The sequence below is a fragment of the Microcebus murinus genome, chromosome 19 (assembly GCF_040939455.1).
Source record: "Microcebus murinus isolate Inina chromosome 19, M.murinus_Inina_mat1.0, whole genome shotgun sequence".
In the NCBI taxonomy this organism is placed as follows: domain Eukaryota; kingdom Metazoa; phylum Chordata; class Mammalia; order Primates; family Cheirogaleidae; genus Microcebus; species Microcebus murinus.
This window is the reverse complement of record NC_134122.1, coordinates 7,299,732-7,327,639: the sequence shown is the minus strand read 5'-3', so window position 1 is coordinate 7,327,639 and position 27,908 is coordinate 7,299,732. Positions and strand designations below refer to the sequence as shown.

Genomic DNA, 27,908 nt, shown 5'->3' with positions numbered 1-27,908 from the left:
AGATATGCAGATGTGATGACCAAACTGCAGACAAGCCCCATGGTTTTTTTGGGCTTTTTTTTAATGATTTATTCATTTTATGATTTAAGGTGTGCATCACTACTCCATTTGCGTAAACCACATTGAAGAATTTGACTGCAGGTCTTTAGGTCCAGCCAAACGCTTTCCGTTAACTTTGCTCTTAAACATTATAATACTTCAGCTGTGCTCAGAACACTGCCATGTAAGGATGAATTCAACCTGCTCATGCCAAGTTAGGGTGACAGGAGCAGAAGTAATGAGCTACAATGCCCAAAAGAATCGGAGAACCTCGGAGAACCTAGCTTAGGACGAAGAGAGGCTCTGTTCCCCCAGACTAAACTGCTCAGTTGTAAAATTCAGCCTACACTGTTCTCAAGTGACTGAAAAAGTCAACATGTTTAAAGAGTACCACACAAGTATGCAATCTTCCATGATTTGTTTTGCATCTAAACTGGCACAAAGAAATGCTTCAAAAATCTAGCCGTCAGAACTAAGTTTTCCTAAGAGAAATCATTTCCCTTTCCACTGGTGGGCCTTGGGTTACTTACTCTGCACTGGGGGCACAGGAGAGAGCAATGGGACAGAAAAGGAGAAAAGCTATAATTAGGCGACAAGTGCATTGGGTGCATTTGAGATTAAATGCAACAGAAAAAAGTAACAAATGCTAGTTTTTTAAAAGTTTAATGGAGCCAATAAGGCATATAAATTGTTTTCTGGCAGACATTAAGACCTGCTTTCTTACCAAAGAAAATGGCACATGTTTTATCAAAATTTGACAATTCAGAGTAAAGGGTACTGAGATTAAGCTTCAGAGCACCAACTTAAACAAAACAACCAAAAAAACTGTTATTCAACTTGGAAAGAGGAACTAGAACCAAGGCATAAGAAGGAGATTAAATATGTGTTCCTCAATCTCAAAATCCTTCAGGAACAGGAGTTCTGGCCACTTGTGAGCAACACATCACACCACCAAAACCCAATTCCAGAATCTAAATTTACAACGATTGAAAAACAAAGGTAACTCCAAATGCATTTCTTGGTATATTCCAAAGGGAAGCTTGAAAGTATTCATAATACATAGGCTTTTCCGTTTCAGGTAAAATGACATCGCTATAATTCTTCCTGCTATTATATTCAAACAAAAAAAAAAAATGATCCACTTTTGCAAAAATTTAGAAATACCTCACTTTCATTCCTAGTTTTAGTAAGGAATTTACTTTTTTAAATAAGGGCTATATCTATAATGAATACAGAACCTCAATTCACACAACATTTCTAACATTCCATTCACATCCCACCCAGTCAATGAATATTATGGTTAACTTAGCAAAGTTTCTTCACAGAAAGATATTAAATGGCTGCAGAAATTGCAAACTTTAACAAAGTGCTGTGAGTAATTATTGGAAAAACCCTTACACTGATTTGCAATGGTCTTTTAAGGATAAAAATAGGAAGTAACTGATACTGGACTACAAGTTTGCAAGGAAACATTTTTCACTGTCCTACTTGATATATAATATAATAATATGATAGAATAAATTACAGTACCTGGCAGGCTGACATCAGTTCTTCATCTAAAAAACACTATCATTCAGTTCAAGATATTAAAAATGAAGATGAAACATGCTCTAAAACATTGTAGCTACAAGAGGTCTTATATTTACTCAAAAGAGGAATCTATTGAGAACTTTTATTTAGGTCTACCTAACATCTAGAGAACCTCCATGCGATTCCATCTTTTTTCCAGAATGAGATTCCAAACTGCACCTTTTAGGAGAGGAACTGCAGGGACGGGGGAGAGGGGTTTTGCTATTGAAGTTGTGATCATCTCATTAAGTAGATAAAAGAGAGCTGTACCATCTTCCACACATTCCATGGAAACTACGTAAAGCAGGGCATCCATGAAAAACGTGAAACAGGATATGAGAAACTGGAATACCTACCCCCACCATCCATCTCTCTCTAATACTGAACCAAAAAGGAAGCCCATTCTCAAAGTTCATGACCTCTCTACTTTAGGTCACCTTGACTGCAGTCTACATGTTTACATTTACCATAAGGAAAGTACCCGGCATAGGAAGTAGTACTTGTCTTAAAACTGAATATTTCAAGCCTACAGGGTTTATCTGGGGGCAGTTTAATATTGCTACTTTTAGAGCACTAACACACACAAAGTGAATCCAATAACGTTCTGTGTATTGATTCAATATTAAGTATTAATTGCATGACCATCATAGCACCTCTTTACATCACACAATCACCAGAATTAGAAACTGCTTTGAAAACTAGATAGGGCATAGTCCAATAATTAGAAAGTTGCACACTGTTACTATATAGAAACCAGGTGCATGGTACAGTACTGCTGCAAAAATGGAAGCCAAATCATGTTTTTAGACTATTTTAGGAACCTGGCAATACTGTTGAAGCAAAATACTCAACATAGCAGGAAATGGACCAAAAAAAAAAGAAAAAAGAAAAGGCATTCTATAACCAAATAAACATCTGATATTTCCTTTCCCTTTGAGAATAAATACAGTTAAGGTCACTTTTAGCCTTGGAACGGATATATGTTTGCCTATGATGATCTTGCTAACGACTACTCGATATCTGATGTCCTCTGCTAGGATTATAGTTTTAAGAAAGCCATAGTTACAAGAGGCATCTACTGAAAATACCTAGAACTTCCTTTTATGGCAACCACTATAGAATTCACTTGTCTTAAACAGTGAACAAGGGAAGATGGCCTCATGTTTCCTTTGCAATAATAGTATATGTTGAGGATCAAGTGGCTTTCAAGCAGCATGGTGGGTGTGAAAATGTTTGCAGTTTAGATCATTCTGTTGCGTTTATGGGTTGGTGAGTCTGTAATGACATCGCCACACTGGGCTGAGGTACGCTTTCTAGTTCCACCATTGTCCAAGTGGAGTGCCATTTCTTCTGATATGAAAGTGTTCAAATCGACATCATGGAGTCCATTTCTCCTTCGACTAGCATTCGATCCACTGCTTACATGTGTAGGAGAGCCTGGGGTACTCGAACGCACGCTTATACTAGCCATTGCACCACTAAGACCTAGGAAGAAGAAAAGAGGTTTTAGAGTTGCTTATTTAACCCTTCTGAAAGCAACCCACTTTACTTTCCATGTTGTCACAGTGTCAAAGGGTGTCTGCCTATTTCCTTTGTAAGGGGTCACTAGCAAGCAATCAGGTTTTATCCTGGAAAAACAAATCATTTGGCTTTGACATTTAAAATGTTTCATTGGTACTACCAAATATTTCCAATATTGGTAATTACCAATTACTAAACGATTGCTATGTGTCAACTACCATGCTAGGTGTACAAATATATCACGAAATTCCTCCATCTATTAGGTAGGTACTGTATACAATTTACAGATGGGGACAGGAGGTACGTATCTTAAACAAAAGACAATTTGGTTATCCGAACTCACCATTCCAACAGATTCCTCTGATCAGTGTGTGTGGTGTACTCAAGGGAGCAAGAAATCATTTCCAGACTTGGGTGGGCTTGTTCCAACATCCCCTTCTAGATAAGGTGACCATACAACTTATCATCCAAAATAGTAGATTGCCAAGCCCAAAAAAGGGTCACTGTTAGAGATTATGTTGGAACATCAGGTATAAAGTAGGTAGGTCTGCACTGGACAAACTGGGATGTATGATCACCCAAGGTCTGAACTGTATTTGGTAGATACCCCTCTTAGGCAGCCTAAATCAGTATCATTTCTAACCCTTCGGAGACGGGGAGGGGGAGGGAGGCTGTAAAGACCCTGCTGCTTTGCACAGTTGTTGAATCCAGGGTATACTCAGCACTCAGTGCTGGACACCATTCCTTAAACAATCAAGGAGCCAAACTTACGTTCCAATCCTAAATGTTCAGGATAAACCTGTGAAAAGCATGAGTCCAGCCAGGAAACATAAACCACAGCACCAAATTAAAAAAAAAAAAAAAAAAAAACTACCATCACTGAGAGTGGATTCTGCCTCATGAACTTCCCCTTCACTATTCTAGCCCCACCTAGGGAATTTGCAATGACTAAATGTATAACATAATCTAGTACAATCAGTTTTCAAGGAATAGATTTTAAAGGAAGTTTAGGTTTGATTTGATAGGGGCTATGTGGTTTAAATTTGAATTTTAAGTTGAAAAACGATTCTCTGCCTCCTACCACATCAAATCCACCTGTAAATTCCCGTTGCTATTGCTCTCACTCCACCAGTAACTCTCAACATCCTCAAACCCACAGCCTCTACCATAATGTTTTCTGGCCCACACCTCCCTTCTCAAGTGCTCAACTCCCCAACTCGAGGTGCCTTCCACTCTTTCTGTGCCTGCTCCTTTCCTGCTGGTGGTCAGAGGAAACCTAACTGTATCCCTCTTAGCCTCCAAGTTTTTCAAAGGCTAGCACCTATTTAAAAAATTAGGATGAAAGAGCTAATGTTCGGGTACTTCCTGCATCAGGTACTCTATTTAAGTACTTTCTAACTTAATCCTCAAAATAACCCTATGACACCTATTATCACTTCCATTCTGCAGATGAAAATCCAAGGTTAAGGGTTAAATAATCCACCCCAGGTAAACAGACAGTAAACAAGAGCTGGGGCTCCTGCTCAAATGTAATCTGTATTCTTATTTACTGTTACACAGCTTCCTCTTAAAGTCTACTTTAGTAAGGGTCTAGGCCCAGCCTGCTTCTTAGAAGGCCTCATCTCTTCGAAGAGTTTCTCTTAATTCCTGCCCTCTTCACCTCATCCTGGGACTAAATCATGCACTACCAACATCAAACAATTTGCAGCTCTGCACACCTCTAACATTCACTCCCTGAGTGAAGTCACTGGCTTCCCCAGCACCTCCCTTTTTTTAGTCTCTGGCAGGCTCCTCTTCCAGCCTGCTTGAAATTAAAGCTCTCCACTCCTCCTTCCTCAGTGGCCTTTATGGGCTTCTCTTCTCCCCGACAGGCTGGTGTCATCAGGGCGATATCCTTGAGCTTAGCTTACCCACTGGTATGAATGTTTTCCAAAACTATATCACAGGACATGAAGGACCCATCTGGATTTCTAACTGCCTACTGGGCCATCTCAAATGTACCATCATCAAAAAGGAACTACACTTTCTCTTCTCCAACCCACACAGATTTGTTTTAAAAGGAGAAAAAGCTAGATCTTGGGCTTTTATATAACATGGTACACTCAACCATCTCTTTCTATAGACAGTGTCTTTTCATCAACATCTAATAAACACAATACAGTGCCTGGCACATAATACTCATTCAATTCTGAAAACGAAAAAGTCCCACCCCTCATTTTGAAATCCATGAAATCAAGGCTCAGCTGCTGATGTTTATTCACCTCTTCAGTGACAGGAAATAAACTCAGTTGGCTCCCACCACTTAAAGCATTGCCATCAAGTTTAAAACTCAATTACCCCTATTGTAGGCATTTTTAAGTTCCACACCAAGATTGTGAGCTTCTTGAGGGGAGAGCTGTGCCTTTCTTCCTAATTACATAGCCCATAACATACTACTGAAAGGTACTCTGTAACAAAACCCTTTTCATACTTTTCATACTTGTTTCATAATGCAAAAGGTTCTAAGGTAATCATACTGCAAAATTTGGGCATTCAAGCAATAACTTGGGCTACTTATTAGATTCAGGATTCCTTTTATCATTTCAAAAGAAAAAGAATTCCAAAACCCTACCCCAATGCCCTTCTTGTTCATGTAGGAGTCCCGTGGCAGCATGTTCAATACCTAATGACAAATACCGATGGCTCATAAAAACACTACATCAGAAGTGAACTGGGCACTTCAAGCAAATGTATCTTGTTGCTTCACCTATTATTCTCCATGAAAAAGGAAATACAGTAAGCATCAAATTTGAAAATTCCCCAGTAACTTCTGGAAACTCTTTTTCTATTGGGTGTATGACTTAAGGTTTACCTTGGCAGCTCAGGTAAAATCACAATGTGCAACATTATCTATTACCTACTCTGATAGCAATGAAAACTCTTTTCAAAATTTGCCTACCTCACCTTACCCAAATTTATTATCTCCTCTCACCACCAGCGAAAATCTTTTCAAAGTTTCTCTACCTAACCTTTCCCAAAAAGATTTTTCAGTGTCCAAAAAAAAAAAAAAAATTAAGATTAACAACCAAAAAATATATGCATTTTAAACAGCCCAAATTTTATTTTATAAACCAATGACAGCTACTAGAAGATGCTTTAGGAAACCTTAGCTAAGCCACATGAACAACAGGCCTATACAAGTACAGAAAAATCTAAACATGCTTCAGAACTAAAAAACTAAGTTGTGTCCTGAGGGCACACAACTTAATTTCTACCCAAAACACACTTTTTCAAAAGGGCTATGGGAGTATCAATTAACAAAAGCAGAACAAATAGCATGATTAGACAGAAGTCTTAATTGCTCAATACAAGATAAACTTATCAGTTTGAAAGTTTCTGCATCCATTTTAAATGATTAGTGCAGGAGGGGGGAGGAGATTAGGATGATTTAATCATACTTTAAAAATAGAGCTCACAATGGAGCTAAAACAAATTTACAGTCCAGGTTATAAGAATCCAAGTTACACGGCAAATTATTAAAAGTGGCACATAGCTATTAATGTCATACCAAGTTCATGCTCAGGGTATTAAGAAAATCCTGTTTGCAGCATTAATTACATGTAATCCCAGTTTCCAGGCACGTAGTTAGGTCACACACAGGCAGAGAAAAGAGCAAATGCTAACCCAGTCAATCTCACTGACTCCAGCAGCCTGGGGCATGTCTACACTCTCTACTTGAATCTCAGCACCTTAAGCCCCTTTGAGAGAAGAGGGCCAGCCCAGGAGGTGAGAAGGCACACTGTTGATCCATCAGCACAGGTTCAGAGCCCTCTGCAGATATGCTCCAGTGTTATCTCCCGAAGAAAAGTGGGATTTGAAATCCCAAACTTGAACAAAGTGGGTAGCACTCTGGCTGGGAGCCCTAAGAAACTGGCATTCTTGCATGGGAAATGAATTGCACTATTCAGATGCACAGCACTCCCTTTGCACAAGGTTGTGTGATGAGGTGCCAGGCCAACCAAGCACTTGTAGTGTCAATGTAGTGTTTTAGATGTACCAGGGGAGTTCAAATATTTAAAAAGGAAATCTACTAAGAAGATTTTGGTAATTCGAAGTAGATACCACTCCCCACCCCAATCTGTAAATTGTAATACTGAATTTTTATTGAAGTAAAGCACACTAAATCAAACCAATTACAAAGATACATGTGTCACACCAAGAAAACATTTTCAATTATGCTGACAACCCAAAATGCTTTTCATTTTTCAAAGACAGTTTTTAATGCCATGGGAAGAATACTCACGACGTTAAAATGAAAAAAGCAAGATACAGTACCATATATGCAGTATGACTCTCAACTATGAAATTATTTTTAATATTTATACATTGAAAAAAGACTAGAAGAAAATGCACCAAACATTTAACTGCAGTTATCTCTATATAGTGGGATAACAAGATACTGAATTCTTTAATTTATGGAAATTTTCAAATTTTCCAAGAAATTAATATTTATAAAGCAGAAAATTAGTGAAGCAAATTAAACTCAAATATTAAACTGCTTAAATTAAGTACCAGGATAAATTAACTGGCTTTGAGGCATTGCTACATGGTTGCCTTTTTCACTGCAATGAAAAAAAACTCCAACAGAATTTTATTGCAGGTTCAAGACAATTTTGCATTACCAATGTTGGAAGTTTTAGAAGTCCTACCTCCAGACACTTCAGTAGCTAACATCTAATCTTAATATGTAGAAAATGCCCATTCTTCATCAAAAATTTTAACACCATCTTAATTGCCTTAATTGTTCTTGTTTTCAGAGGCTGATCTGAATAAAGGGCATAATTTAGAAATTCCAGCCTTCACAGAAATTTAATTAAAGAGGATTCTCTGGAATTTTAAACAATTAAAAGATTGCTTTGGTGCATTAATCTCTCACATCTTAATTTTCATATAAGCTTTTTAGACATTTTACTGTTAAATAGGTATCAACAGTTCTGTTATTTCAAGAAGATGCAACTTTCAACAAGCATTTATTAAGAATCTGTTGTGTGCCACACACTGCTAACAGTGTGGGTGTTCTCAGAGGAGAAGGATTCTCAAAGATGGATGGATATAAATCCCCCGCAAGTCAGTTATAATGAATCCTCTGCAACAGAAAACTGCCAAGAGTTTCTTTCATACTATATCACCAGTTTAAAAATAAACACTTGTGTCAGATGTCAAGATATATTCCTAAATATTTAGCTATCTTGATGGAAGAATCATAGTGAAGACGGAGAGACAGAAATCAAACACTAATTAAATTTCTTCTTAAATGTACTGGTTATTAACTGCCTAGGATATTTTAGCAGGAAAGATGTGTTCTCACAAAATTTGGTAACTTCCCTTCTACATCACTTTGGCGCACAGAGGGCCAAAGAACGTTCTGACAAGAAAACCAAAACCTGCAAAACCCTGTGCTCAGGAGAAAGAAAACCCTAGTGGGTCCAGGCCGCCTAAAGCCAGATTTCCCTCTCTAGAGAAAAGTTTTATGCTTTGAGTGTACCAAATTAGCAATGTGCCTTACCTTTTATTTTCCCTTAAGTGAAATTCCAATACAACCTTATACCCCCCCTGAACTTGGTTTCAAATGTTTAAATTTTTCTTGCAGGGCCTTACATACAGTTTCTCCAGATCCAATAATCAAGCCACTCAAATGATTTAAGAGAATAAGGAGGAGTTCCATGTAGTCCACAGAAAAACTGTTAGGCAAAAAAAAAGCCAGAAATGGAGTCTACTAACTCCCAATGGGATGTCACTGTGCCTCCACCTCCATCTGATTCCCTGGGTTTGTACACTTCAAACTGTCTAATGTAACTCTGTTAGCCCAGAAACTCCTTGAGGAGATTAGTTTACTCTTTTTTTTTTTTGAGACAGAGTCTCGCTTTGTTGCCCAGGCTAGAGTGAGTACCATGGCGTCAGCCTAGCTCACAGCAACCTCAAACTCCTGGGCTCAAGCAATCCTCCTGCCTCAGCCTCCTGAGTAGCTGGGACTACAGGCATGCGCCACCATGCCCGGCTCATTTTTTCTATATATTTTTAGTTGGCCAATTAATTTCTTTCTATTTATAGTAGAGACAGGGTCTCGCTCTGCTCAGACTGGTTTTGAACTCCTGACCTTGAGCAATCCTCCCGCCTCAGCCTCCCAGAGTGCTAGGATTACAGGGGTGAGCCACCGCGCCTGGCCAGTTTATTCATTTTTTAATCACTTGTACCCACTACTAGCCTCTCTAACAGAGTGCTTAGTATTCACTGTTCAGTAAGTGTAGGGCAACACTTTATTTTTAAACTATACCTTCTGTGGAGGACTTTAACTGCAGAAATCAGAACTCATAACACCAAATCCACAAAGAAAACAGAGTTTTTAAACCAAAAAGGCCTTAGCCGTCAACACTAAGGGGCTGCTGTCTTTAACTCTGGAAGTACTTATATTAAAAAAAAAAAAAAAAATCCTTCCTTTAGGTTTTTTTCTTTTTTTTTTGGCTGTTTCCTGAAATTCTGCTATTAAAGGTTAGACTGCCTGAATTTGCCTAAGTCCCTCTCAGCACTTATGGCTAACAAATGTAGGAGCTCACTGTCTTTTAAACATGAAAGGACTTAAAATTGGGAAGATTATCTCTTAAAGCCAAATGCCAATGACAATAATGGTTTCCACCAGTGTCTACTGTGACACCAGACCCTGCACACTAGAGGCCTGAGTCTAAAATAATATATAATTTTTGTGGAGACAACCCAGGCCCACAGTCAAGAATGTCATCAAGAGCACTTTTGAAAGTAAAGCCAAGTGTCTGATTTTTGTGGAACAGCCTGAATCGAGGTTAGCAATCTACAAAGACCACCTGTATGAGATGATATGAGAGTGTGTCTTACTCTGCATTAGGCTCCACCTCCCTTAGAAGGCGTGCTCTTACTCTGGACCCTTCGCCTACTCCCCATGCTGACAGACATCCTGAATAAGGAGCCCACATTTCAATCTGAGGCTTTCCAGACACAGCACTAGTGTGGGCAAGTCATCTCGCTCTCTCTCTCCAGTGAGTAGAAAGAGAACATAACAAACTTCACTCGTTTGTCAACATGAAACAAGCTCAAGATCTTAGCAAGTCATATTTAAGCAGTTAACAATGAAGTTTTAAATTATCCCTTCCTCCAGAGTGGTATCTGCAATTTAAAATGTCACCCTTACTAAACAGGGAGCCACAAAGTATCCCAGCAGGCAAAGGTGACTGGGGCTGGTCTATTTTTGCAGTAACACCGTCCAGGGGCAAAGAGGGCACTGCACTCACAGGACCTAGAGCCAACCGGCAATCCTTGTTTCAAGAGAAAAAATACCCAGAGTGTTGTGCTAGGGTGAATAATCTGCTTAGGTTCTCATTTAATTTCACCTTATAATCAAAGTACATCTCCTTTCACAAAGGAGACTGGCTTGGAACGGTTAAGCATATTGCCCAAGGTTACAAGGGAACATAGCCTATATATAGAAAGCCCTATATAAGCTCCCTACCACACTGAACTAGGGATACAGTAGGTCACAAACCATTGATCTTCAAAGCCTACTTATCCAGATTCGCTTACAGGGGAAAACCCCAGAAAGAGATACAAAATTCATGTATTTTCTGATGAAATTCAGAAGAAAAACCCTGGGATCTTTCCCACATCATTCCCTAAGCCCTACCCAGGGGGTAGGGGAGAGGTTGTGATGGACAGAAACCCTAAATCAACAAATATTAAGGGTCACGCTGATTTAAAATGCATTCTAGAGCCAGACAGAGTTAGAGTATCTATACCACTTACTAACCGGTTCCATCTTAGCCAAACAAGCCTTTTTTCATCACTAAAGTGGTAATAACCCAGGGTAAATGTCGAAGATTAACAGAGAACCTACTTAGCATAGTGCTGATAAAAAGTAAACACTGAAAAAATAGCTCTAATGGCATTATCACCATAAGGCCCAGTTGTTCTAATCTGAGATTACTTTGCAGCACTCCTAGGTACACAGTTTACATTCTACCCTAAAATAGTCCCCTGGGGATGGTAAGCCTCGACATTTTCTAGAGGTTCTGGGTCACCACCATGTTGTACTCATTCACTTAATAAAGACCACTGTATTAACTCCTGTAGTAAACTCAGAACACATTTTTACCAGGTACTTTGCTAGGTTGTTAGCAGATTTCTAACTGCCTACTGGGCCATCTCAAATGTAACATCATCAAAAAGGAACTACACTTTCTCTTCTCCAACCCATACAGATTTTTTTTAAAAGGAGAAAAAGCTAGATCTTGGGCTTTTATATAACATGGTACACTCAACCATCTCTTTCTATAGACAGTGTCTATAGCATTGTTAAATGTCCCCTCTCTGCCCCCAGAACATCTTATATACACCACATCTGTGACATTAAAAGAAATTACTCAAATACATTTTTGCCTCAACAGAAAAAGGAAGCAGTCTATATTCCACTCTATTTCCAGAGAGAACACAGAATCTGCCTCATCAGAACCTGCTGAATGGCTAAGTGAGGAAGAGATCTGTATTTGCTGCTGCTGGGGCAGAATGGTGAGTCCAGTCTGAAACTTCACCTGTGACAGATGCCCATGGGACACCCTGGGAGATGTGCACCAGGACAGTGGGATAGATGTGTCTGGCAGTCAGGAGAGAAGGTCTAAACAAGAGGCACAGAATTGGAAGTGAAGAGTGAGATGGCCCAGAAGGGCCTAGAGAAGGCAGTGGTGAGGGCCTGAACCCTGGGTAACCTAGGGCAGTTGAAGAGAGGTCAGAAAGGCTGAAGTTGCCACAGAAGAGAAGCCAAGAAAAGGAGAGGCTCTAAAGAGAAGGGATGAAAAGAGGGCTAATCAGAATGGCAGGCAAAGAACCACAAAGTGCTCCAGATGATTTTTGGTCTATCTGAAGTATTCTGTTTACATAAAAAGAGTTGCCAGTTATTAATTCAGCTCTCAGAAAATTTACAATAGTGTTCTTATTTTAAGACATGGATTAACAAGGCAAACATGGAAATCAATTTAGTATATGCTTGGGTACCCTTGAGTCTAATATTCAGATGACTAGATCCCATAGTACACAGAAAACAAGCAACATGTTGCAGACAAGTGTCAAAGCACTGAGTTAGTCTTTAAGCCTTGCTTATCATTAATTAAAGTAGTTTTGATTAAAAGTGTTTACATAAGTCCAGCTAAACTAGGCTCCAAAGAGATGAGGGTATCGATCAGGGGATCTTACTGTCTTATTCACTGTCACACCCTGCTTACATGAAATGCTCTATAAGAACCTCAAGTCTCTTCCATTTTTCTTCAAATAAAGGGCATGTTTTAGGCATCTATGAAAGTGCTTGGTAGAGGTGCAGGCAGGTGTTTAGGAGCTGATAAAAAGAAAAAATTGTGAGGGAACACTGTCCTCTCTTATGAAGAGATAGGACATGAAGAAGATTCTGAGTTTGCATTAACTATAAACTCAAGCCTGCCTCCATATACCAATTCTTTCCCCATATCCCTTAATATCCAAACACTTCATGAATTTTGACTCTCCCTCTCCAATGTATAACTCCAAAAATTCAATTTGACCTCACTTATACTTCATAATTTGGCTAAGCAAATTACATGCAAAGGTCAATTCTGGCATTGTATTTATTCCAAGATGCTTCTAAACACATTTTAAAGATTACTGTAATAGTTTTCACTTCAATTTATAGACTATTTAACAAATCAGATAGGAACACCCAGTTAAAGTTATTAATCTATATTACTATTTAGTTAACAATGCCCTATTAACTGGAATCAAATTATTCTCATCAGACTAGGATTCTCAATACACTGATGTTCTCACAAACCACAAAAGCACAAAACTCAGTATAATTTATTTCTGTAAATTCTTTCAAAGGGGCCTTATTACTTCACCACAGCAGTTTCCAATTACATGACTGACTTAGAGGTATGAACCCTAAGAAGAAATAGGAGTTTCCCATATGTACTGTATTAGTGCTACATTATAAATTTATCGAAGGAAAAGATTACTTTTCCACATAAAGTTTTATATTTAAGCTTTTTAAAGCCCTCACAATTTAAACGTAAGTCGAAATTATAAACAGTCCCTTCCTGTACCATCACTAAAACTCCCAAAGTTCAGAAAAATAATAAACCACAGTTGAACAGATTCAATTTGAGAAAATGTAATGGGAGTTAAGAGGATAGAGTAGTTTTTCAAGGAAGGGTGTTGGCTTGCCCTTTTTACTCCTATATACACTACACACATTAACAAACATGGCTTTTGTGTTTCTTAAAACTATCTTCTAAAGAACAGTAGTATAATACAGAAAAAAGATCTGCTAAATATGGAATTACTCATAAATCCACTTGATAGTAAAGGAAGAAAATCAGAATGCCTGAAGAGAAGGCAACTACATCAAATACTACCATGCACTAAAATTAATCTGACAAACTATGTACACCTCTAGTAACTGTTTCCAAACTTCAGGAAAGATGTGAGATTTTCTAATAGTAAGAGATCAAGCTCATTTTTGCCTGAGTCTCAAAAGTTCTGACAGTGTAACTATTCCTTACTATATTAGAAATATCACGCAGTTTTAAGTATTGCATCCATACAACGGGGACGTTTTTTATAATTTGTGTTTTTGTTTTTAACCTGTCATAAACAAACTCACAATCAGGGGAAAAAAAGAAAAAACACTTTCCAACTCCATGTTCTAATTGGGATTTTAGGAAAGAATAAAGGTTTGCCAGAGAAAACAAGACTCTCTACTGGCATTAAAGTTTCAATAACACAAAAGCCCTTAAGCCCTTTATATATATCCCACTATTTCTTATTACCAGGTTACTTTGTTTCAGATGATCTACTTATAAGCCTAGAAATGTTAACTTTTAACAGGACTCATGACCTAGCACACTAATTACCTTCTACCTGCTTAGTCATTTTCATTCCAACCAAGTCTTATTATTTTGTTGGGCTTTTTATAAATAGCAGTATTAAATGTTGTTACACAGAAGGTAACTAACTCTCCCGGCTCTACCTGAAGTCTGTAAAAGAGAGCAACAAGCAACCAGACTTATCACTGACTATATCCCCGAGGCCTCTCCAGTAGTACTAAAATCCATTAGCCAAGAATGCCTTTCTATGACAGGTCTGGCATGGGGAGATGGTGATGAACCTGTCCACTGGCTGTACCTCTGACGGTCCTGACTACCAAAGAAGGACCTGAGGGACAGTAGGCCAAAGGAAAGTCAATTTTTATATCTGTCCTTTCCCACTTAGGTCGTCAACTCTCACACTCTATAGCACACTAGATAACATGGGTGTCAAAGGGCGTTCCCAGTTCCTAGGAGAACTAACCCAACAATTACCTGCCTTACTTGCCTGTCATGGACCAGACACCATTTAGAAATGTGACAGAATTCTTAAGACACAGAACTTCCTCTTTGACTCAGAAGAGTAAAAAAACAAGTACAACATTATCAGTTTAAAGCAATAAATTCTAATCAATGTTATGGAAAAATTCTGTCATTGTAACACCAATAAGCTCAAACTAACTTTCTAAAAACATTTTTTTAGCATGGGCTAGCTGACAGTCAAAAACTGCCTGTAAGTCTGTAGCTTACATTCTGTTTAAACATTTCTAGAGCAGGTGTTTACTGTAATAGACAAAAACAGACAATATATCTGGACCTAAACCTAAACATGAAAATGGGTCCACAGGCACACTCTTAACCATTTTTCCAAAAAATATGTTTAAACGGCTTTACCATGCAGAGCTATGGCTTCCCGGAAGGGTTGCAAATCAGTCTCTACAGATGAGCTAGTTTCCGTTGAAGTAGCTCGGTTAGGGGACACTACAGTCAATCTTGGGGGAGCTCTAGAGTTTCGTGGTGGAGGAACTTTTCCACACAGGAAGCTGATCAAATCTTCTCTACGAATAGTTCTTCTGCGTTTTTTAACCCAAGCCAACACATCCTTATTGCGTCGCTGATAGCCAATCTGAATTCCAATATCAAAACTTCGCTGATGTGTATCCACGCTTTCTGTTAGAAACAAACAAAAAGAAAAAAATACATGATGATCATTATGAGCCATACTGTATTCCCTTCTAAAGACCATTTTACAAGTTAACCAAAATGAATTATTAATATCTAAGACCATCAGTAAGTAGTCTACTAAACTGAAATTATTTCAGTCATGTTGGAAACATGACATTTAATCTAAATGGTCTAATCTCTGTTTATTCATCAGTCCTAGAGCTTCTGTCTTGTTCTTTAAAAAAAGAAAAATTTAAAGAAAGTGGACTAATCTTTATCCAAACTACCTAAAATAACTTGCTAAATTTAATCTAATTTAGTTTAAGACTAAGAACAGCTAAATTATCAATCAGAAAGGACACAGCATGTGTCTACCTTGAGACAAGTACTACCGTCTCCTTACTATAAATTGGGGAAGAAGTATTGAGCACTGAGTAACTATTGAGGCCACAGAACATACAGAAAGGCTGGAATCTTGCTCTACAGCCTGTGGCCCTTAGCCACTAAGCTATATTGATCTTCAGGCGTGAATTCAAGAATTCAAAAGATTGCACATGTGAAGATGCACGCAAAAAAAAAAAAAAAAAAAGAATTCAAAAGATGTCTAAATCTTACACATGACTCAGGCCATGCTCATCTCCATTTACCATGTCATTTCAAAGATGCATTCCTACTGACAGGTACAGCACCAAGAATTAGAAACACAATGAAGACAGCAGCAGCAAACATTTTAGAAACAGTAAGGGAGGCCGGGCATGGTGGCTCACGCCTGTAATCCTAGCACTTTGGGAGGCCGGGGCGGATTGCTCAAGGTCAGGAGTTTGAAACCAGCCTGAGTGAGACCCCATCTCTACCAAAAATAGAAATAAATTAATTGACCAACTAAAAATACATATACAGGCCGGGCGCGGTGGCTCACGCCTGTAATCCTAGCTCTTGGGAGGCCGAGGCGGGCGGATTGCTCAAGGTCAGGAGTTCAAAACCAGCCTGAGCAAGAGCGAGACCCCATCTCTACTATAAATAGAAATAAATTAATTGGCCAACTGACATATATATAAAAAAATTAGCCGGGCATGGTGGCGCATGCCTGTAGTCCCAGCTACTCGGGAGGCTGAGGCAGAAGGATTGCTCGAGCCCAGGAGTTTGAGGTTGCTGTGAGCTAGGCTGACGCCATGGCACTCACTCTAGCCTGGACAACAAAGCGAGACTCTGTCTCAAAAAAAAAAAAAAAAGAAAAAAAAAAAAATACATATACAAAAAATTAGCCGGGCAATGGTGGCACATGCCTGTAGTCCCAGCTACTCGGGAGGCTGAGGCAGTAGGATCACTGAGCCCCAGAGATTGAGGCTGCTGTGAGCCAGGCTGACGCCACGGCACTCACTCTAGCCTGGGCAACAAAGTGAGACTCTGTCTCAAAAAAAAAAGAAAGAAAAAAGAAATAGTAAGGGAGAAATAATCCTGATTGATTACTCAACACTAAAACCAAACAGCAAAATGGAAAAAAAATATTTCGTTCATTTCCCTGGGTATATTTTCATTCTACTTCCAGTTCCCAACAGCTTTCTATAACTTGTAACTATTTCCAAAAGATTTTAATCTCCCAGACTGGACTCCCTGTATACTTTGATCCTGAGTGTTCGGCAAAATGATTCCTACCTTTTAGTGGTTATCTAGTTGAAAAAAATATTCAAAAATTTAAGTCACTGCAATTTATTTTTAGTTGAGCTGCTGTGCTAGCTGAAAATCACCAGTATATCTTTAATGACATTAAAGAAGATGGTTCCTTTATCCCTCGACCTTTTGTAAAAGCTACAATACTTGTGTACCACAAAGATGCATTTCTCTATGACTTCTGGCTTTATTTTAATTCCTCATATACTATACCTAGAGTACACTCTGAAAGGAAGAGCAACAGTCGAACACTTAAGAGCTGTGTCTCAGGAAAAAAATACAATTATCCAGACATCAAGAAGGATCCCAATCTAACTGAACTTGCATTATTAAAACAAGATGGCAGGAGGGCAGCAGCACAAGCAGAACATTGTCATGAGCCCTACTCTTTAGCAAATGACCAGTCTTTACTGCTGAAGATTAAAATGAAAAATGGAGATGTTGTCCATGGAAGGCCTTTTCTCTCAGAAGTACTTTAGAGCACAAAGGACCAGGACTAGAATTCAACATCCATTTAAAAACCTGTGCAGATCCTAACTATCTACCTAACAGTTAAGATCTCCACCAAAAAGAAAAAAAAGAAAAAAAGAAAAAGAAAAACTTGTGAATTGCCACAGACATTCACATTCACATCTTCTCATTTAAACCCCATCACAACTCAGAGAAAGTACATTCTAATTTTATAGACAGAAAAGCAGCTCAGGAAGTGAAGTAATTTTTCCAGTGTCTCACTACTAGAATAATGACCCAAGTCACAATGTGAATCAACAACCTGATTTCTCCTTTCACCATAAAACAAGCATAAACTCCATTTTAAATGTAAATAGCATTCAAGATAATATGGCACTTCTCCATCTCTTTGGGAAAAGACTTAGATGAAACCAACCTTAGAGAGGTGGATAAACCTAAAATGACCTTGTAATGCCTTATCTAAACCTTAAATGATTCTGAAAGAGCCGGAGGCATTTTAAGGAAAATCAAGTCATCAAGCCAGAAAGAGGATAAATGTAAAATGTGTGAACGTAGAAGCAACCAAGTTTTCACAAACCTGTTCTATCTACAAGAACTATTTTTAACTTGTTTCTAAACAGAAGAAATTTTATTTTTCAAGAACCAGAACTGGAAAAATATGAAAAGGATATAAAGAACAAGTCTGAAGCATGAAGCAGGCTTGGAGAGTGCAAAGAAAGATGAAGCAGGCTTATAAATAAATATACACCTGACAAACCAGACAGCAAAAAGCAGCAGCTAAACTTGATACAAAATCCAAGAGCCAAAGGGAAGGGGCCATATGAGGTGGTTTAAAAAAAACTGACTATCCTGGGAAAAGAGTTTCGGCCAAGTTTTGGGTTGTTTTGACTGAGAACACAGTAAGTCCCAGCAGTCAAATCTGTAAGGGGCTGATGGTTTCTCATCACAGATTTGAATACTGAAAAACTAAGTATTCACTAGCAGTCTGATTTCTTTTTTTTTTTTGAGACAGAGTCTCGCTTTGTTGCCCAGGCTAGAGTGAGTGCCGTGGCGGCAGCCTAGCTCACAGCAACCTCAAATTCCTGGGCTCAAGCAATCCTGCTGCCTCAGCCTCCCAAGTAGCTGGGACTACAGGCATGCACCACCATGCCCGGCTAATTTTTTCTATATATATTAGTTGGCCAATTAATTTCTATTTATAGTAGAGACGGGGTCTCACTCTTATTCAGGCTGGTTTCGAACTCCTGACCTCGAGCAATCCACCCGCCTCAGCCTCCCAGAGTGCTAGGATTACAGGCGTGAGCCACCGTGCCCGGCCTAGCGGTCTGATTTAGATGTGAAACAGGTATGTGAAAGGTTGTGAACCTCTTTAAAAAATTATTCAAGTGACCAATCACATCATCTCAAAAATTATGACCAGGTCTCCACATCAGAACCAACTAAGAGCACACTAAAAGTCATGTATTTTATAAATATTGACTTACAGACTAAAAAGTACTGAAGAAATAAAAGAAAATACAACATTTAAGGTCTTAAGGTATAGGTTTTTGCACTACCTGGGCCTAACTTGGTTTTGTACCATTAACACCAAATTCTGAAAGCCAAGTTCAATCAATCAATTACTTTACCACCCAAACTAATCTAACCTCAATTTTGTCCCTAAAAAAAGGTCTCATATAGATACTAAATATTTAAAAATAGTCTTTTGTCTTTAAAACAATTACTTGCTTGAAAATAAAACCCTCCTCTTACTTTGACCTAAGAAGCAAGAGAACTGCATGCTTACTGGAGAATCTTAGGCATGACTACACTACATTTTAATGTAATCCTGGGAAAATTTACTATCCTGTGGATAGTCTCCCTCTCAAACACACACAGACACAAGGATGGCCTCCTATAGGCTGGCTCCCAGCCAAATGCTACTTTAAACACATCTGAACCCTGACAACTAGACACCTAATTTCTATAAGTGTGGGCTTCGGAACCCTGGCCTAGAAAAGCAGAGCACAAAAACTGTGGGGACAGTCTTTTGTCCAACATTATTTTTCCAAAACCAAAGCCACTATTTAAAGGGCCATACACTTGAAGGTGAGACGAACCCCAAGGGCATCAAAATGTCAACCTAACCTTTAACCACAACACATTCATTTCCTTATTCAAAAAACAAACTGATTCATACAACATTCATAGCAGACATTTCAAGTTTCATATTTTTTAAATGTTTTTATGTAAGTATCTGAAATTGACTTACAGAGATTTTAGAAGTCTAATCCTCCTACAACTGCCAAGAGTTGGGGGTCAGGGTGGAAGAGGGCAAAGAATACTGATTCTGATTTTTCTTCTTTTTTCTTATTTTCATCATTCCAAAAGCACCAGAATACTGATTCTGAAGAAGACCAAATGTACAACTTTCTTACATAATAGACAAAATTAATCAGACTACACTATTTATGGCTTTTTGATACAAAACTTTGTGAGTTAGGCAGAGCAGGTGTCACAATTCATAAATAAGGAACTGAGGTTCAAAGGGCCTAGTGTCCAAAGCTGGGTAAGTGGCCGAGTTCCTTCTACCACAGACCTCTTCGTCAACAAAAGAGAAGCACCTTTCATTCTCCTTAGAGAATCTATAAACCGTAAGAGCATACTGCTAGATGAAAGCAACACTTCCAAGGAATACTACTGGCTACAAAATATTTGAACTTAAAAATTGAATTTGTAGGCTGAGGCGGGTGGATTGCTTGAGGTCAAGAGTTTGAAACCAGCCTGAGCAAGAGCAAGACCCCATCTCTACCATAAATAGAAAGAAATTAATTGGCCAACTGATATATATATAGAAAAAATTAGCCGGGCATGGTGGCACGTGCCTGTAGTCCAAGCCACTCGGGAGGCTGAGCCAGTAGGATCACTTGAGCCCAGAAGTTTGAGGTTGCTGTGAGCTAGGCTGACGCCATGGCACTCACTCTAGCCTGGACAACAAAGCGAGACTCAGTCTCAAAAAAAAAAAAAAAAAAAAAATTAAATTTGCACTAATCAGTCTGCAATCAGGGAAAAAATCGGGACAAAAAAGGGGGAAAAAAATCAGGGAAAAAAAATTAATGTTTCTTTAGGAACATAAAGATCTGAGTCACAGCCAAAATAACAGTTTTCCAATTGTCTTGACAAAACAATTTCTATGAATTCCCTTAAGCAAGTACTATCCAAAAATAAGCACTACCTTCTAGCTAGTTACATACTTACTTAATCTTCACCTAGTGTACAGAACAAAGGACAGGAACCAGGGGAGAATGACAGCAGCCACTGTTTGTTGATTGCCTGGCATCCAATCCTTGTTTTCCCCTTCATAAAGAAAGGTACTACAAGTTTTCTGTTTGGATAGCCAACCACTTCTCTGAGGTAAGCTCCCTCCACATTTGCTCAAGGAGTAGAACTGTGGCTTAGTCTTAACTAATCTGCATAACTCCATACCTGGACTATTTATTACTGGTTCTAGGTAAGCAAGTGACCCAATTTTGGCCAGGAGACTGTAGAAGTCATTTCAGGCTCTTCTAAGCTTCAGAGAGTGGTCCTAAACTATGAGCTTGTACAAACCATTCTGCCAACATAACAAAACCAGCCTGAAGACAAAGTGGCACATGCATACTAGGGAGAGATCTACAGACCAGGGGAACCCAAGCCACTGAAGTCACCAATCCTACCAAGGGCTCCAAGTCAGAGAGGGAACAATCTACATACACGCTGCTGAAGCCAGTCTGACTTGTTTTCTGACACTTGCAGCCAAAATATTCTTTCACAGAAAAGTTACACATAAAAAAATTTTGTCTTCTATAAAAACTTACAATCTACAAACTGAAAATTATAAATGACTGAGGCTACTGCTTCTTATAATTAAAGCTGAATAAAATTCAAGGTTTAGCATTTCTAATTGTAATCTGCATTAAGTAATTTTGGACAGTCTCAAAGTACAGTAATAACTTTTTTCAGCAAGGCGAGTCCCAAACCAGCTCCATCTGTCTCCAGGTAGAATGTTTTCTCTGATCATTTGTTTATACATCAGTCAGGCCGCTACTTGGCCCACAAATTTAAAGTATGTTCAGTTCCCCTTCAGCTTACAAATCAGTCCAAAATACCCACACTGAAGTGAGAAAACATAAAGACGGCTTGACATCAAGATGTATCAAAAATAAGGACTTAAAAGGCATCATACTATCTTTCTCATCCATCAAATCTATTTACGTTTACCCCTTTTAGGGAAAGAAGATGAGGAAGAAGGAAAGTACACACCAAAGTTTATTCTGACACAAGGAAAAAAAAAACTGAAGACAAAAAATAAACTACAATTATTTCCCTTCATCTTAAGCACTGCCCACACTGAGAAATATCCAAAACCAGTTAAAACTTGACCCACACAGTCAACACTTAAGCACTCACTACATGCGAGCCACAAAACTAAGAGCTTGTAGTATAACATGTGGGTACTTATCCTCATTTACAGTTAAGAAACCCCAAGAGAACAATGGTAAAATACCAGCTCTAATATTTGTCTCCAGGACCATACAACTAATTAACAGAGCCAATATCTATCTGAACTCAATCTGGCAGTCAGTAGACTCCATGACTTAATGATGCCTGCCCTGTCCGCACCAGCAATGCTAGAATGCAGACATCTAGGAGTAAATGCTGTTCAAGATAACCAGAAAAATCTCTAAGCAACATCCAGAGAAGTTCAACATATGTGGCAGAACTCTATATAACTAATGCTTCGAATGCAGTTCTAAAACGTAGGAGGCAAAGAAAACAAGACTCAAAGAAGAAATACATTAAAAAGCAGAGAAAGAACAATTAGAGAACTGGCTGTACAGGGTGTGACCACACACTGGCTCACACGGGCTGCTGAAGAGCGAGGGCACCAGTGCCCAGCTCAAGCTGCCCAGCATGGCCTTGACCTAGAAGACAACCACCAGTCCAACCTCAAACAAGCAGCCTCAAGCACTAGGAATTTAAAATTAGATAAGAATACTTCCCTAACAAGGAAACAGGAGACAGAGACTGAAATTAGTCACCCAAGGAAATGGGAGGTAGATTTAAGAAGCAGATAGGCTTGGGCTTTGCCAAGCATTTTCCAGGTAAGCACCAACTCTGGCTAGATTAAAACAACCTGGGCAATTTTTCACTCCCTTAGCTGCAGATTACCAAAAATTATACTAAGCTTAAACAAAATGGAATGTTATTTGCTATAAAAAATATATTTACTAAGCCAAAGACACTACTGAACATTGAAGAAACACCACCTCTTTTCTTTTGATTTATCAAAATATGAACCAGCAATCAGAATTTTTCTTCCCCTTCCTAAAAAAGGAAGCCCACGTCTGACCCTACTTACTACAAGGAGAAGGAACCATGCACTCCATTTTATTGAATTCTGTCCCCATGGAGGGGACAATCCCAACTTACATTCTCTTCCAAATCCTTCCACAGCCCTACATTCCAGAACCAACATTTCAAAAATCCCACTGGCAATTAAAAGGGGCCTCTGCTAAGTTTTTACTTCAATTCTGACCTTACCACATACGAATTTGGGCAGTTATTAAGAAAGCCATTTTTATTTAACCTGCCAAAAGTGCTTACTACTACGTAATACAGGAATATTGTCCACTTGAAAGGATCCCCCCAAAATCTTCCCCACCTAAATTACATTTAAATATTTAATCAGAACTATGAGCAATATGATTTAAATTTATCACAACTTAATGCTGCATGCACTTGTGACACTACCTTGCTAATTTTATTGGTTCTATTTAAGGTAACCAATTATTTTCACAGCTGTATGCCAGTTCTCTAAAGACCACACCCTGAAAAGGAGGAAAAGTGGGAGGATCTGCAGAGTATTATTATCCACCCTCTCCTTGAATCAAATAGGAAAAGAATAAAATGTTACTACACTATCAAATTCCACAAAACAATTTACCATTCCTTCTAGGTAAGAAGAGGTGTTTATTTTACAGAAACAGGACACAAAACAAAACTAGTTCAAAGAAACAATCCAACATTTACAATAATCCAATAATTACATGTGATGTTTAAGACAAAATTAATGTCCCTCATTAAGTTTTCTGAACCAAAAAACTAGTTAATTACAAGCATTTTCAAACGGAAGTAATCGGAGTTCAACTTCCAAGCCCATCTTCTTATATGAAGAGCTAGCACTAAAGAAAACTGCTTAGTCCTGAAGGAATACATTTTACAGGTACACAAAAGCACCAAAGCCAGAGGACATTCCCGTTTGTACATAACCTAGGCTAAGAGCCTGGCGCATGAAAAAAACACTGAAAATGAGCTGCCTTCCCCTTCAAGCAGAAAAATAACTGCAACAAAGGCAAAAGAATAAACCTCCACAAAACAGAATACTACTCAGCAATGAAAAGGCACTGAACTATTAATACTTTCAACGTGAACTCAATGGATCAATCTTAAAACATTATGATAAGTGGAAGAAGCCAGACACAAAAGGCTACATATTGTATGCTTCTATATATGGCATTACGAAAAGGGAGAAACTACTGTCAAACCAGTGACTGCCAGGGGCTAGGGTGGGAGGTTAGCTAGATTCTATTTGCTGTATAGTATAGCTCTGTCAAAAATCAAAGTGTACACCCTAAAATGGTGATTTTACTGTAAGTAAATTACACTCCAAGAAATCTGAATCTTTAAAAAACTGAAATCAAAGTGTACTGCCCTTTCTCTATGAAACCAAGAGCCATTCCAAAGAGACTGTTCAAGACCTTGCTCAGGACCCTCAAGCACTGATGGACACTGAAGCAATTTATTCATTCACTAGCCAATATTTAAGAAACTGAACTACATGAAATTCAAGTTAACCAGTGGGCGCCATTTGTTTCCCTTATCTCAGTTGCACTATTAGTTCCTCATTCCCTAAAATTAACGTTTCCTGTTCACCAATTTAACAATGCTTAAATTGTCACAAAAAACTGTGAAGTCTAAAACAAATCTCACAATAAGGAATGTTATTCCCACAGAATGCTACTTGTCGTTTGCACATTCTTACACAAAAATAAGAATCTGAGAATCAGGAATATATTACACTCCTGTTACAATCTATTTTGATATTTCTGAAATGCACAAAATTCCATTACTGTTATCAGCAGCTCTTAAATTTGAAAGCATTTAATTACATTTTATTAAGATTAACGGTCAAATTCAAATCCATTTTCCATAAAAACTTTACCCAAAATCAAACCCAGATGTCTAAATCTTCAAAATCACTAAGGCACAAAATCTAAACCCACTGTTACCAATAGAGCATAATGAGCAAGATGGTTTACTTACATGACTTCATGTCATCACAGAGGGGGGAAAAAAATCAACTTCAGAAGAGCACCACCATAAAACACAAACCTATCAATTCAAAACTCTGATCCCAGACTTCCTGCTAACTGACTCACAATCAGATAGAAAGTAGTTTTGAAGGAAAACATTTGATGAAATTTCTAGAGAAGAGCAGCATGTTAATACGACACAGATGATTCAAAGCAAAGTTTTCAAAGCACTTAAATGCTATCTAACTGCCATGCCCTAAACTGCCAAACTCACGACTCTTCCGTGAGATCCGTCCCACGTTTGACTGTGGCACAAAACTCTTCTTCCCTTGAAGACTTTTTCCAGGTCTCACCTCTCACCGGTCTTCCAGCTCGGCACTATTGACTTTTAGGGGCTCGGGTTGGGGGACAGCATGAAGCACTGTAGGATATTCAGCAGCCCCCTCTGAGTGATGACAACTAAAGACGTCCCCAGACAGAGCCACATGTCCCCCGGGGGCAAAGGAAGGTGTCAAAATCGCCTCGGTTCATCTAGCTAGAACACCACCGGGATTCTCAAGTTGCAAGATAGTCAAGGTTAGCGGCTGGACTTAAGAGCAGAAACCGCACTTGGAACACAAGACAGACACCCTGACGCAGGCTGCCCTTCCCCTTAATCGGCAATGCAGCAAGGTTATCTTTACCTTTGTAGAGATTGGTGACGGCGGTGGCTGCATTTTGGAAGGGGACCCAGAGAGAAAGTCCTGGCTGCTGACACACTCGGTCTGAAAATAAAAACCATATAAAGAAAAAAACAAAAAAATAAACACACCACACAGAAAGAGAGAGAGAGAGAAAGAGAATGTTATTTGGGCGTCAATCACTCGGGAACGGCCATATTAGGTTTCGCCATTTTGTTCAAGGGTTTCGGGATCCCAAACCCAGCGGAGGGCGGGAGGAAGGAGGGTCGCGGCGGGTGGAAGGGGGAGCCTCGGGGCTCGGAGGCGCGGCCTGGGGCCGAGCCGCGGCGCAGGGAGGCGCCCCTCGCAGTCCCCGCCCCGGGCCCGGCTCCGGGGCACAATAGGGGCGGCCCCACCGCCTCCCTTCGCCATTTTGTGACCGGGGGCTCCTCCCCTCCGCTCCCCGGCCCGGGGGACGCCGGGCGGCTCGGCCTGGGAAACCAGGGGCCCCTCGGGCGGACCCAAATCGGGGCTGCCCCCGACGCCAGCCCCGGCCCGCCCCCAGCCTCCCCCCGAGGGCCTCCCCCCCGCGTCGCCATCTTGCTGGGAGGGAACAGCGCCGCCCGGCCGGCCCCCGGGCTGCGGCCCCCGGCTGGCCGCGGACGGTGCGGGCCCTGGCGGGGCCGGGGGCGGCCGGGCGGCGCCAAGATGGCGGCGGCGGCGGCCTCACCTTTGTAGAGCTGGGCCACGGCGGTGGCCGAGTTCTGGAAGAGGTGCCACAGCTTCTGCTGCTTGTGCTCGGGCTGCGCGGCGGCCGCCGCCTCCTCCTGCAGCTCTGGGGGCAGCTGCTCGTCCTGCTCGGCCTCGGCCAGGCACTGCCGCTCCCACTTGGAGAACCAGTGCTCGGGCCCGTGCTCCTGGATCTCAGCCTCGCCCTCCTCCTTCCGCTCCTCCATCCTCCGCGGCCTCCCGCGGCCTCGCCGCCGCCGCCGCGTCCTCCTCAGGCGGGGCCCACGCGGGAGCGTCGTCGTCGAGAGGCCCGGCGGCGGGGCCCGGCGGCCAGCGGCGCCTCCTCGCAGCCGCCCCGGCCTCCTGTACCCCGACGGCCGGCGAGCCCCGCCCCGCGGCCCCGCGCAGCCCGGGACGACCCCCGCCCCGGGCCTCCCCACCCCCGAGCGCCGCCGAAGGTCGCCGCGGACCGGATGACCGCCGCTGCCGCCCCTCGCCTCGCCCGCCGGAGCCCTTCTAACGCCCCCCCATGGCGCCGCGGCCTCCCTGGGGCCGCCGCCGCTGACAGCCGAGCCCTGCGCACAGCCCGGCCTGCGCAGCCGAGCCCACCCAGAAGACTGAGCAACGTCGTCGGCGCCGCCGCCGTCGACGCCTCTGCGGCTGCTGGTCCCCGCCCTCCCCCGCCCACATGCTGACTGGGGAAGCGCCGCCCACTCGGCCCCGGCTCCCCTGCCTGGTTGGGGCGCGCCCGCTCCGAGGGCCTCCATTGGTCTGATCCGACCGGTTCCGCGTGCCGGCCTCTGAACACAGCGTCATGATTGGTTCATCGGCCTGTCTGCCTGACGTAACCAATGAGCTGGGGGAAGGGAGTGAATGTCAGGAAGGATGAAGAGGGAGAGGGAGAGGGAGGGGGAGGCGCTCTCAGTGGTTGCGTCCAAGCCAACGGGGGAGGGGGGAATACAAAGGGATGCGCATGCGCTCTTGCTCGCTGCCCCCGAGCCCCGGGGCGCCCAGCAGGGGGTCACATGACCGGGTCCGGCGACCGCACCCCGCTGGGGCTTTTCCGGCGCTTCCCGGCCCCGGGGGAACGCGAAGTCGAGCCGGGCCGCGGCGCCGGGGACACGGGGGTGTGGTGGGTGGCTGCGTGCGTACTCCAGCCCCCCGGGGTCCACGGGAGGAGGGCAGTGGAGAAAGTGGATAAAACGCGCGCCTGGCGTCCGCGTTCGCACCGCGCTCTCCGGGGCTTTCCTTTCCGAGCCCCAGGCGGGCGGGCGAGCCCTCCTCGCCGCGCCCTCCTCGCCCCGCAGCCCGGCGCCGCTCCCGAGTCCCGGGCCGCGAGCGTGGCGGCCCCGCACCTGTCCCGGGAAGCACACTCCCGGGCCACGTGCGGCCGCCTGCGTCACGCGCCGGCCTCGGCCTCCCCCGGCCGGAGCCCCCGCGCCGGCCTGCGGTTCCACCCCGCGCGCCTCGCCGGGGCACCCGCTGCGGGCTCGAGCCGGCCGGGCCGGGCCTTCCCCGGGAGCGGGGTCGGGCAGGGGCAGCCGGGGCACGGGCGGTGACCTCACAGAGGCAGAGCTGCCGGTCTGGGCCCGCACGGGCCCGCCTGGCCGGGGAGGTGCGCCGGGGGCTTGGCTGCCCACGCCTGCGGGAGCGCGCCGGTCGCGAGCGGTGCGGCTTCGGAGTAAAGCCTGACCTCCTCGCCGTGGCCTGCAAGTCCCTGCGGGGCCTGTTTTCGTCGCACACGGTCCTCTGCTCACTCGTGCCACCCGCCACACTGGCCTGCCTGCTGACCCCCCAGGACACCAAGCTCTTTCCTGCCTGGTCCCCTCTCCGCGTAGGCTCTGCTCAAGCTGCCCCTG

General features: G+C 41.9%; 1 protein-coding gene across 1 annotated transcript; it reads right to left on the bottom strand.

The window, feature by feature from the left end:
• Window positions 1-686: 686 nt before the first annotated feature.
• Window positions 687-26,692, bottom strand: HAPSTR1 (HUWE1 associated protein modifying stress responses). The gene is made up of 4 exons (XM_012785197.3): window positions 26,051-26,692; window positions 25,345-25,425; window positions 14,916-15,191; window positions 687-3,093 (listed from the first exon to the last, which is right to left on the bottom strand). Exons 1-4 carry the CDS (start codon window positions 26,274-26,276, stop codon window positions 2,849-2,851), a joined length of 828 nt encoding a protein of 275 aa, XP_012640651.2. The 5' UTR covers window positions 26,277-26,692; the 3' UTR covers window positions 687-2,848.
• Window positions 26,693-27,908: the final 1,216 nt, after the last annotated feature.